At 43.6% G+C, this 13,080-nt stretch overlaps 1 protein-coding gene across 2 annotated transcripts in view; it reads left to right on the top strand.

Annotated features, from left to right (window-relative positions):
* The window catches only part of SLC12A4 (solute carrier family 12 member 4), an 80,134-nt gene that overhangs the window by 35,596 nt on the left and 31,458 nt on the right, over nucleotides 1–13,080 (top strand). For both annotated transcript variants that reach the window (XM_058155468.1, XM_058155469.1), the window contains 5 exons: nucleotides 2,216–2,347; nucleotides 3,598–3,744; nucleotides 6,013–6,067; nucleotides 8,550–8,680; nucleotides 10,425–10,666. In XM_058155468.1, coding sequence (XP_058011451.1) covers nucleotides 2,216–2,347; nucleotides 3,598–3,744; nucleotides 6,013–6,067; nucleotides 8,550–8,680; nucleotides 10,425–10,666 — 707 coding nt within the window. The remainder of the gene's footprint in view (nucleotides 1–2,215; nucleotides 2,348–3,597; nucleotides 3,745–6,012; nucleotides 6,068–8,549; nucleotides 8,681–10,424; nucleotides 10,667–13,080) is intronic.

The raw sequence follows: 13,080 nt of genomic DNA, 5'->3' as shown, positions 1-13,080 counted from the left end.
AATATGGACAGACAGGAAGTTCCTAGTGTATGGAAGCTACCCTATTAGACAGGATCCATGACTCTAGGGCAGAATTCTGGGAGTTGAAGTCCACATATCTTAAAGTTGTCAAGGTCGAGAAACACTGGTCTATTCACTTCAATGAACTAAAGATCTAAATCACAAGGAATGTTGGCAATAAATCTACAGTAGAATGAATTAGAGATCCATGATTGATTTTTTTTTTAATTTCCTAAAAAAATTGACTCGACCCAAGGAACTAGTTTACCTCGGCAATCATAGATATACCAATTTGATTGTTATCCCTCCGAGACAGGCTAGAACAGTGATGATTAACCTTTTCCGAAGCGTTTGTCCAAACCCCCAAAATATAATGCGCGTGGGCCCTGCACATGCACCCTGCCCCCCACATGCCCCCACCTGCCCCGCTCACCCCCTGCCCCTGCACATATGCACCAGAGACCCAATGACAAGCTGGCTGGCAGGAGGCGCGCCCGCATGCGTGGTGGAACTGAACTAGGGCAAGGGCTTGCATGCCCACAGAGAGGGCGCTGTGTGCCATCTATGGCACACCTGCCATAGGTTCGCCATCACAGGCTAGAACATTTTCAAAGTATACAATGTCATTTTCCATCTCCTAGGAGGAAATCTTACTCAAGCAACATAACTTACCACTGGATAGAGATGGATGGGATTGTCTTGCAGATGGATGGAAAGATTAAACTCTGTGACCCTAAAGAGTATCATTGCAGTTAAGAAGACAATGGCACAGCAAATCATACAAGGCCTTATATATTTCAGTGGAGTTACTGAAATGGATGTAATTCTCCTTGTTTGTATTTTTGGTCTGTGACTGAAGTGAGAGCCAGTTTCCTGTAGTGGTTAAAGCATTGGACTAGAAACCAGGAGACCATGAGTTCTAGTCAAGCCTTAGACACCTAGTCAGCCGGGTACCTTGGGCCAGTCACTTTCTCTCAGCCCTAGGAAGGAGGTAATGGCCAACCACTTCTAAAAAAATCTTGCCAAGAAAACTGCGGGAACTCGTCCAGGCATCTCTGAGCATTGGACACAAGTGCACAAAAGGGGGAAAAAATGACCTTAATAAAGATGTAATGAGCCATGGTGGCGCAGTGGTTAGAATGCAGTACTGCAAGCTACTTCTGCTGATGGCCGGCTGCCTGCAATTTGGCAGTTCAAATCTCACCAAGCTCAAGGTTGACTCAGACTTCCGTCCTTCCGAGGTTGGTAAAATGAGGACCCAGATTGTTGGGGGCAAGAGGCTGACTCTGTAAACCGCTTAGAGGGGGCTTTAAAGTCTAAGTGCTATTGCTATTATTGTTGTCAGTTATTTTAAAAGACAAACTAATGTCTTTATTTATTACTTTTGTGATAAGACAGCAGACTTGATCTAATTTATGCGATGACATGTTGGAAGCCCTTTTCCTTTGATGTGGAGTGCTGCTTTTAAAAATAATCAAATCATCCTAAGGATGTTTTCAGCAATATGTTATCAATTTTTTCCCATAGGTCCTGCTTTATTTTAGAGATTGCAATGTACAGAAGTGCAACCATTTGGCTGGGTAACGGATCACATTTAAACTTTGACTCCCATGCTGAGTACTGCACAGACAAGGAATAAAAATTAAGGAAACTATTAGTTGATAATGAAGGGATTTATAGAAATAAAAAAACATAAATGTTTTCAGTTGCTTTTCTGCCTGACCAGCTAGGATGCTAGAAAACTTCCGCAATTCAGCATAATTCCCTCTTTCAAATTGTATCTCCATCCTGTCTCATGGCCTTTTTAAAAAACAACAACAGCAAACCAAGATGCTAGGCAGCCTGGCTATTTTGTGGGTTGCAACGAGATGGTCCATATTGTGAACTCGTTTCCATAGAGATGGTTACCAAGACATATTGCCATTGGCCAACCAGATCTGCTTGCTTAGTTAGCCTTTCCAGAAGTTGGCTTGGTGGCTACCAGGAATGCCCCTCTTCCTCTGAGAGGTCCAGTGCCCTCATATTTTGTTTTTGGTTTTGCCCATATTGCCGGAAATTGCCAAGAAAGAATGCTGAACTTGTGCAATGGTGGTAGGTTGCTTTTCCGCCTCCCTTGAAGAGAGCACCATGCAAAAGTTGAAGCATACAGCTGAAGCTTTCCAGGACCTTTACTGCACCTGTTGACCAATGTATTCTTGCATGTTTCCCTTTGTAGGAAGAACTGGATATTCGTCCAAAGGTGTCTTCTTTATTGGGCAAATTGGTCAGCTACACAAATCTTACTCAGGGAGCCAAGGAACACGAAGAAGCAGAAAATGCCGAAGGCTCGAGAAGTAAAGTTTCAAAAGTATGTAGCCTTCTGCAGTTTTGGGGTTCAGTTTTTCTTTGCGATTCAACTTCGCGAGGCCCAGCCAATCAGGGGTCTCCAACAACCCAGTCTGTGGACCGACACTGGGCCACGGGCATGCCAGAAACTGGGCTGTGCAAACAAGTGAATCCCATCTGCGGGATGCAGGCAGAACGCAAAACCACGCCCCCTCTGGTCCATGGAAAATCCTCTCCCCCCCATGGAACCATTCCCTGGTGCCCAAAAGGTTGGGGACCTCTTATTGAGATGGCCAAAAAGACATGAAGCCCATGAATTGAAACCAATCCCTTGGCTAAATCTCCAAGTGCTTACAAGTGACTTTTAGAGAGAGGAACCTGCCCCACTTTACATCGAGGTGGGCTGTGTAGACAGAGTTTCCTCCTTTAAATTCCTGGGAGTCCATCTCAGCGAAGACTTTACCTGGAAAAACAACACAGTCCAGGTGGCCAGGAAGACCAGCAGAGATGCCATTTCCTTAGGGTCTTGCGTAAAAACAGGGTAGAACAACAACTGGTGACCTCCTTTTACCAGTCCACAATAGAAAGCGTCCTCACTTATTGCATCATGGTACGGCATGCCGGTTTGACAGCCGCGGATAGAAAAACATTACAGAGGCTGGTGAGCATAGCACAGACATCATGGGCTGTCCCCTGATACCACTAGATGAGACCGCTACGGCTCGCTGCCTTTGAAGATTGAGGAAAATCCTCAGGGATGATTCACACACCCTGGTCCCCACTTCTTTACCCTCCTACCATCAGGAAGGAGATATAGAAGCATAGCCAGCCGCACAAACAGGCTGAAGAACAGTTTTTATCCGTGGGCTGTCAGACTCCTGAAATAACATCGTAACTACATAGTATGATGGGCTTGCAGGGCCGGCACAACGTGTAACATGTTCACACTGGTGCAATAGGACTGGGTGTTTTGTTAATATGATTTATTGGGTTAGGGATTTTCTGTCTTCACTGTGAGTTGTATTGTATTGGGGGAGGGAGGTACACTGAGGGAGCTCCACCAATCTCATTGTACATATGTTGTGCACTGACAATAAAGATTTGACCTTGACCTTGAGAAGAAAAGGAGAAGCTTTGGATTTAGATGATTAATTTTTGTCACAGGAGATGACAGCCTGGGCAAAAGGCATCCTTGAAGAGAAGGTAATGGTGCTTGGACCACAGGGTACATCATGAGTACACTCTGTTGAGATGATTTCTTCTCTTTTTCAGTCTCCCAGTATGGGGACCCTGATGGGCGTTTACCTGCCATGCATGCAAAATATCTTTGGGGTCATCCTTTTCCTTCGGCTGACATGGATAGTGGGAACAGCAGGGGTCTTCCAGGCCTTCCTTATTGTCTTAATCTGCTGCTGTTGTGTGAGTATATGGTCTAGGGACAAACTGTTGTGGTCTGCTGGTGGCCCATGGAGCTGGCAGCAGAGTCCGACAGTGAGGAGTTTGGGGAGAGTCAGTCACATGGGCCAGTCCTGGATTCTGGGGAAGGCTTCGGCTCTGCGTCAGAGGCAGAGAGGGGGCCAGGGTCATCTGGTAGTTATGTGCTGCCTTCGGAGCTTCCAGAATCTGACATCAGCGAGACAGAAGAACAGTGTGAGCCTGTTCCCAGTGTGTGCATGTGCAGAGCTGCCAGAATGCAAGAACAATTAAGGGAAAAAAGGGCAACTTGGGAGTAAGGCTTGAAGTTGATTGGCCCCTCCCATAAGACATAAAAGAGGAGCAAATGGATGTGAGCCTTTGCAGAAGCAATTAGTTCATATAGTCAATTCAAGCTCTGAGAAGTCCATTTGACTCTGTGCTCCATTTGACCTTGCAAAACAGTTAAGGCTCTGGCAGCATTTCAAGGGAGATAAAGATGGGTGCTTATCAACATTACCCTGAAAGACTGTGTCAGCTGGAGCAGACATCGGTTGGAATCTTCACAGACTGTGAATTATTACGGGCTCTGAATGACCATAATTCACAGCCGTCTCAATAAAAGAGGGGTTTTTTTGGGACTAAGATTGTGATTTATGCTTTCTCAGGAAGCCTAGTTCAGAATACAAACATCCTTTACATGCCACCTACTTTCTTATTTATTTATTTATAATTTAATTTCTATACCGCCCTTCTCCCGAAGGACTCAGGGCGGTTTACAGCCATATTAAAATACAAAGAATAAATAGCAAATTTAAAAAGAATTTAAAAACAAATATTTAATAGGCCAATCGACTAAAACGGTCATAGACCGACATAAAACCCCTTAAAATTTACAGTTAAAATACACTTAGGCTAGTCCCGCTCGATGAAATAATAAAGTCTTCAGTTCCCGTTTGAAGGTCCGGAGGTCGGGGAGTTGGCGTAACCCCGGAGGCAACTCATTCCAAAGGGCCGATGTTGCCACAGAGAAGGCTCTCCCCCTGGGGGCCGCCAACCGACATTATTTGGTCAACGGCACCCTGAGAACCTTGCCATGGCTTTTTATCCAGAATCTTCCCGATTGACATTATCTCAATCTCCAAATTTATGATTGGACAGATTCCAGCTGGGTGGGTTTCTTCCCTATATTTTCCTTTTTTTAAACTAGAAACCTCAAGGCTTGTGACATGGACGACTCAAAAAATTGTTTGGATAAACTTAGAATCAAGGAATTTTACATCCAAGACTGAATTTGATGTTCCATTGGCACGCTCTTCTAGTTCTCTGCTTTTTCCATACCATTAAAATTGGCCCATTTGATGCAAGTGAAGGAAACATTAAAGGATAATATTTGTAGCTCAGGTTTAAACTATGGGGTCTTTGGTGGTCTCTGAGCTTGGTTGTTTTGTTGGAGATGTAACATCATCAATGGAGGAAACATCTATTGACTCCTAAAATTGCTAGAATTCTTTGTAATGCTGAAAAAAAAATAATAATAATAATAATATTTTAATTTTTATACCGCCCTTCTCCCGAAGGACTCAGGGCAGTGAACAGCCAAGTAAAAACAATACAATATATTACAGTAAAAACTATTTAAAAAACTTATTCAATGTGGCCTAAATTTAGATATAAAATACATGATATAAAATAACCCCATTTAAAAACGAATTAAAAACCCCTATCAAGCCAGTCCTGCTCGGAAGAATAGGTACGTCTTCAGCTCGCGGCGAAAAGTCCGGAGGTCAGGAAGTTGTTGAAGTCCTGGGGGAAGCTCGTTCCAGAGGGTAGGTGCCCCCACTGAGAAGGCTCTCCCCCTGGGGGTTGCCAGCCGACACTGTTTGGCTGACAGCACCCTGAGGAGACCCTCTCTATGGGAGCGTACCGATCGGTGGGAGGCATGTGGTAGCAGAAGGCGGTCCCGAAGATATCCCGGTCCTATGCCATGTTTTCAAAACTTCAAAAACTTCAAAACTTCAAAAACTTCAAACTTCAAAAAACATGTTTTCAGGTGTTTTCATCTGTACCGAATTCGGTCTTGTTCTGTTCAATTTTCAGAGATTTATCTTTCTGTTGGGTGGACAGTACAGAATCCCAAACCCCTTATGTAACAACATTCTTTTGGGTTGGAAAGACAAACAACTAAAAGATTTGGTTACATCCCTTTGCAAACATGTGGTGTTTTTAAATTTGATGATTCTTGTGTTTAAACTCTGTTATTGTCATTCACAGACCATGCTGACAGCCATATCGATGAGCGCAATTGCAACCAATGGTGTAGTTCCAGGTACACTGTGATTGATTCGTCATGACTGTAATTTTGGAGCTCTTGAGTCCGATTGGGAAAAAGATACGTGAATGAATGAATGAATGAACGAATGAATGTCTTGTTATTAAGTTGATCTCAACAACCTAGACAGATTTTCCCCAGAACAGAGCTGTGGTGACGCAGTGGTTTGAAGGCAGCATTGCAGGCTAACTCTGCCCACTGCCAGGAGTTCGATCCTGATTGGCTCAAGGTTGACTCAGCCTTCCATCCTTCCGAGGTGGGTAAAATGAGGACCCAGATTGTTGGGTGCAATAGGTTGGCTCTGTAAACCACTTAGAGAGGGCTGTAAAGCACTGTGAAGCAATATATAAATCTAAGTGCTATTACTATTGCCCTGCCTTCCTTCCTGCTTGCTTGCCTGCCTTCCTGCCTTCCATCCATCCATTCATCCATCCATCCATCCATTGATGGTTTGCAGTGGCTAGAATGCAGTATTGCAGGCTAACTCTGCCTACTGCCAGGAGTTCGATCCTGACCGGCTCAAGGTTGACTCAGCCTTCCATCCTTCCGAGGTGGGTAAAATGAGGACCCAGATTATTGGGGGCAATATGCCAACTCTGTAAACTGCTTAGAGAGGGCTGTAAAGGTGCCGTTGCTATTGCCAGTCTGGTCCTTTCAACAACCCACCCAGTGCTCTGAGTTCATTCTGTTCTTCCTTTTCTTTCCTTTCTGTCCACTTTCTGTCCACTTTTCCCAGCATTATAGGAAGCAGGCTTTCAGAGACAGTCTGTTGTAGTAGCTTGTAAGCATTCTGACATTTAGTTTTCCAGAAAAAAATCTGCTTCTCTTAGCTGTGAAAATCCTTTTATTTATTTATTTTTTTAAAATACGTATTTCTATCTTCCCCTCATTATTTTTACAAATAATTCAAGGTGGCAAACTTACCCAATACACTTTCCTCCTCCTGTTTTTCCCACAACAACAATCCTGTGAAGTGGGTTGGGCTGAGAGACAGTGATTGACCCAAAGTCACCCAATCGGCTTTCATGCCTAAAATGGGACTAGAATTCCCCATCTCCTGGTGATTGGCCCAAAGTCACCCAACCGGCTTTCATGCCTAAGGTGGGACTAGAACTCCCACCTTAGGAGCCACGGTGGCGCAATGGTTAGAGTACAATACTGCAGCTACTTCTGCTGCCTGCTGGCTGCCTGCAATTTGGCATTTCGAATCTCACAAGGTTGACTCAGCCTTCCGTCCTTCTGAGGTGGGTAAAATGAGGACCCAGATTGGTGGGGGCCATAGGCTGACTCTGTAAACCACTTAGAGAGGGCTGCAAAGCACTGTGAAGCAATATATAAATCTAAGTGCTATTACTATTGCCCTTCCTTCCTGCCTTCCATCCATCCATTCATCCATCCATCCATCCATTCATGGTTTCCAGTGGCTAGAATGCAGTATTGCAGGCTAACTCTGCCTACTGCCAGGAGTTCGATCCTGACCGGCTCAAGGTTGACTCAGCCTTCCATCCTTCCGAGGTGGGTAAAATGAGGACCCAGATTATTGGGGGCAATATGCCAACTCTGTAAACTGCTTAGAGAGGGCTGTAAAGGTGCCGTTGCTATTGCCAGTCTGGTTCTTTCAACAACCCACCCAGTGCTCTGAGTTCATTCTGTTCTTCCTTTTCTTTCTTTTCTGTCCACTTTCTGTCCACTTTTCCCAGCATTATAGGAAGCAGGCTTTCAGAGACAGTCTGTTGTAGTAGCTTGTAAGCATTCTGACATTTAGTTTTCCAGAAAAAAATCTGCTTCTCTTAGCTGTGAAAATCCTTTTATTTATTTATTTTTTAAAAATACGTATTTCTATCTTCCCCTCATTATTTTTACAAATAATTCAAGGTGGCAAACTTACCCAACACACTTTCTTCCTCCTGTTTTTCCCACAACAACAATCCTGTGAAGTGGGTTGGGCTGAGAGACAGTGATTGGCCCAAAGTCACCCAATCGGCTTTCATGCCTAAAATGGGACTAGAATTCCCCATCTCCTGGTGATTGGCCCAAAGTCACCCAACCGGCTTTCATGCCTAAGGTGGGACTAGAACTCCCACCTTAGGAGCCACGGTGGCGCAATGGTTAGAGTACAATACTGCAGGCTACTTCTGCTGCCTGCTGGCTGCCTGCAATTTGGCGTTTCGAATCTCACCAGGTTCAAGATTGACTCAGCCTTCCGAGGTGGGTAAAATGAAGACCCAGATTGTTGGGGGCAATAGACTGACTCTGTAAATTGCTTAGAGAGGGCTGTAAAGCACTTTGAAGTCTAAGTGCTGTTGCTATTGCTATTCCCCGTCTCCTGGTGATTGGCCCAAAGTCAACCAACTGGCTTTCGTGGCTAAGGTGGGACTAGAACTTCCCATCTCCTGGTGAGCATCCTCATGTTGGATAATGGTTTAATTTATTTGCTTAAATAACACTTTTCACTTTTGTTTTGTTTTTTGTGTGGTAGCTGGTGGTTCCTACTTCATGATTTCAAGATCACTGGGTCCTGAATTTGGAGGTGCTGTGGGACTGTGTTTCTACTTGGGAACAACATTTGCAGGCGCCATGTACATCCTGGGTGCCATTGAGATCCTACTTGTAAGTAGTCGACAAATATATTGCCAGAGAAGTCACAAAGTATTAGAATTGCCAATGAACATGCAGAGAGATTCGTTGAGATTGTTCCATTATTGCTTCTGCTAATTGAAGCACCTATTTTTTTAAAACTTCAAAAAGGTATCTGGCCTTATATGCTGTCCTTGGTGGTGTTCAGATAGCAAGGATAGGCCACTGATAATTCTTTACTTTTTGTTAAGATTCCACCTCCCATCATATTTTACTTGTGGCCGTGCTAGATGGGACCGACTGAAGCCGATATCTCAAAGATCTGGAGAAGGACACTGTAGTTTGCCCTTCTGTTTTCTGAATATCTGTTCTGTCCTCCTTCGCCTCCATCTGAGTGATGGCTTAATTAGCCGGCACTATCAGCTCTGGCAGCAGAATAGCGAGCGTCTGCCAGATGAGTCACCCAGGAACAAACTTCAGCTCTTAGTTAATCAGTTGATTTGCCTGCTATGAAGAGGCGCAGCAGTTCTTTATATTCTGTGGGGTGTGGCTCCATGACTCAGCACTTCCTAGGCCTGCCCCACCCCTGCTTCTGTTGTTCCCTCTTCTCCTGCCTACGAAACCTAGGGTCCAACCAAGCCTGATTGCCATCAGCTGGGTCTGAAGGCGTGGCCTGGGGGGGGGAAAGAGTCAGGGGACGGAGGCCTCGTTATCTCTTTCACCTGGAGCTGAGCCAGGGAAGCCGGTACTTCCGAGGTAAGTCCTGACGGCCCTTCCGGCTCGGGGGGCGCAGACACAACAATATCATGCATTAAACTGTTAGGATTGCGCAGAATGGAATAAAATGTCTTGGTGTTTCTGCCTGAGATAGACTTTGTGTTGATCAGTTTAAAGATTAGATGTCTTTTAGATTTTTGCAGTGCAGGCCAGCGAGGAGAAGCAAGCATGGAAGCAGATTTTTGCCTTCTTGCTTTGATCGTAGAATTTAGTAGCAGTAAAAAAAAAAAATCCCTTAAAATGTAGAAATCTAATGGCTGGGAGGGCAAGTTTTGTCCTCCACCAGAATTGAAGAACCTCTTGCAATAATTTCCTTCCTGTTCTCTTTTATATCATATCTATTCAATTTTAAAATAAGTTGTAGTTTCTTGCCTCTTAATGTCTCACACTTAGAAAAAAATAGGTACATTGTAAGTGTTGGTGATGATGGTGATATCATGTCATTTTATTGAGCAGTAAGACCCCTCTGAACTGAATGGGACATAATCCCAGTTCAGCTAGCATGGGATTATAATCCACGTTTAAGAAGTAAGCATGGAATTCTACAGCATATCTTCTCCTTTTTAGGGTCTATTGATTATGTAAAGGCACCTCCATTGCAGGATTCCCTTAGTAGTAGCTTTTCAGATAATTTAGGACAGTGTTTCTCAACCATTTCTCAACCATTTTAAAGATGTGTGGGCTTCAGCTCCCAGAATTCTTCAACTGGCTGGGGAATTCTGGGAGTTGAAGTCCACACACATTAAATTTGCTGAGGTTGAGGAGAACTGCGTTGGGATGACCGTTCCCAAGTTTCCCAGGTCCAGCATGGCTCAGAAGTCATCTTGGTTGAAATTCTGGAAGCTTCTATCTCAAATCATCTGGTGGCTGGCCTAATTAAAGGGGAGGGCTGTGGGGTTTGATTTACTTCTGGATGTTGTGTACCTCCCAACGTCCCAATGTGTGTCTTGGACAGCTTGTTTTTGTTGCCAACACTAAAGTCATGTTCTTACTTTTTCAGACATATATTGCTCCCCAGGCTGCCATTTTCCATTCAACTGGGGCCCATGATACTTCCAATGCCACACTGAATAACATGCGAGTCTATGGGACCTTATTTCTCACCTTCATGGCTCTTGTGGTCTTTGTGGGTGTAAAATATGTGAACAAGTTTGCTTCACTCTTTTTGGCTTGTGTCATCATTTCCATCTTATCCATCTATGCTGGGTCAATTAAATCCATCTTCAATCCACCTTTTTTCCCGTAAGTAGAAGTACTTGGGGAGGTCAACTTATATAATGCCAGTTGTGTGTGGTAAAATCTCTAGCTAGCTTGGAGGGAGGTGTTAAGAGGGGGCCAAGCTTAGAGTCCTTGCACTGCAGAAAGTAGCACAGACCCGAAGAATTAGAATCCTTGAAGCCTTCTCTGACTATTCCCCAGGGAATGCTGTCCGTCTGGCAAGATTCTTGCAATATAGGTGACTAACAATAAAGCTTCCATTTGGGATTATTCACAAGTGGTTCAGGTTGCTCGTGCCCGACAGAACCCAGGGGTGAAGGAGAAGAGGCCGTGATGGGAAAGTAAAAAGATATTCCATCTTAGAGTCCATTGAGGGAGGAAACCATTCAGGGCAATGGTGGGTTCTAACCGGTGTTACCACCGGTTCTCTTTGTGCACGTGCTTTGCGCACGATCAGTGCATGCGCTTTGTGCACGATCGGCACACACGTGCTTACATTGCTCGCACACACGCCAAACATGCGCTTCACGCAAGTTTATTGAATTGCAGAACAGCTGAGGCATGGCAATCTGCTCTGCTGCGCTTTTCAGCTGGGCTAAAAACGAAGGAATAAAGGTAGGTATAGCGCAGGGGCAGATGGAAGGGCCCAGCTGATGGTCGGAATGAACAGGTTCGCTCTCACATCAACATTTCCACTAGCGGCTCTCCTGAACCGGTGAGAACCGGTAGCAACCCACCACAGATTCAGGGGAGGAAACCTTTGAGGTCAAACCCTTAGGTCAATATCTGGTTTCCCCAAAGGAAGACTACATGGTGAATTCTTGTAAACTGGTTATCAACAATAAAGAACCCTATTTGACCCATTCTCAGAGCTGTTCTGTTTGCTTGCGCCTGGCAAGTTGCTAATGAAATAGTCCACATTACCGTTCATTTAGTGACCATTCAAGGTTACAATGGCCCTGAAGAAAGTGATTTATGACCATTTTTCACATTTACAACCGTTGCAGCATTCCCATGGTCACATGAGCAAAATTCAGATGCTTGGCTACTAACTCATATTTATGACAGTTGCAGGGGTCTGGGCTCATGTGATCCCCTTTTGCTACCTTCTGACAAGCACAGTCAATGAGGAATTAAGATTGACTTTACAACCGAGTTACTAACTTAACAACTGTAGCGATTCCCTCAACAACTGTGACAAGAAAGGTCATTAAACTGGGCCAAATTCACTTAAGAACTGGAAATGTTGGAGTCACCTGCGGTCATAAGTCGAGGACTTATATGGCAGAAGCTCCTCTAACAATGAACCTACCAATGGAATTCCACTCCCTACTAAATATATTCATTATTTTGGAGTCCTTTGATGGTTTTGCTTTTATTAGTGGCCCTGTGCTTTCTTTTAGAAAACTGAGATGTCACTGGACTTTTTTTTTTTTTTTGTTTACATTTATACCCCGCCCTTCTCCGAAGACTCAGGGCGGCTTACAGTGTATAAGGCAATAGTCTCATTCTATTTGTATATTTTTACAAAGTCAACTTATTGCCCCCCCAACAATCTGGGTCCTCATTTTACCTACCTTATAAAGGATGGAAGGCTGAGTCAACCTTGGGCCGGGCTCGAACCTGCAGTAATTGCAGGCTTTGTGTTCTTAATAACAGGCTGTTCTTAATAACAGGCCTTACCAGCCTGCGCCATTCACCGACTTTCTGTGTCTTGCATTTTTTTCTTGCATACATTAATACAGAATTATTTCCAGGAGACCACCTTGTGAAATTTATTGAAGTAAAAAATAATAAAAATAAAGATTCTGAATCTTGGAAACTTACCTGATTATTAAGGCATCTGCTTAGAAACGGTTTCTCAGGGTGAAATGTAGAAGCAGTAAACTTGAAAAGGAATCTTTGATTATTTGTGCATTTTATTTATTTATTTATTTACAGGGGCATTTGTGCACTATATAAATAAATATACAAATAACGTACGCCTTGTGTTTTATAATAATACAGTCAAGCAACATTAACACAAAAAGGAAGGACGTAGAAAAGGCCCAACGTTTGCATTTGTTTCTCTTTGTTTTGATTGTTTTAAGTTCTCACTTATACAAATGTTCAATATGGTTTTGTGCTCTGGTAGAAGAATGCAAAATAGAGTCTACAGTCTGTTTAATCTTTATATTTCCTCCTCTGTGTCTTAATATATATATTGTTGTATTTATATCTCCAAGTTAATAACTTTCAGATGGGTTGGAATAGGAAAAAAAAATGTTTGAGTTCCTAAACCAAAATTGGAACTTTAATTGAAAAGAATGCAACTTGTAAACAAGGGTAGGAGGATTTTTCTTCAACCCTCATTGCTAATATTAGAATTTGGAATCTTCCTCTGAAAACTGATTAAGGGGATAAATTTAGCTAAGAACTAAGAGAAAAGTTTCTTTTCA

The sequence above is a fragment of the Ahaetulla prasina genome, chromosome 12 (assembly GCF_028640845.1).
Source record: "Ahaetulla prasina isolate Xishuangbanna chromosome 12, ASM2864084v1, whole genome shotgun sequence".
NCBI classification, from domain to species: Eukaryota; Metazoa; Chordata; class Lepidosauria; order Squamata; family Colubridae; genus Ahaetulla; species Ahaetulla prasina.
This window is presented reverse-complemented; position numbering and strand designations above follow the sequence as displayed.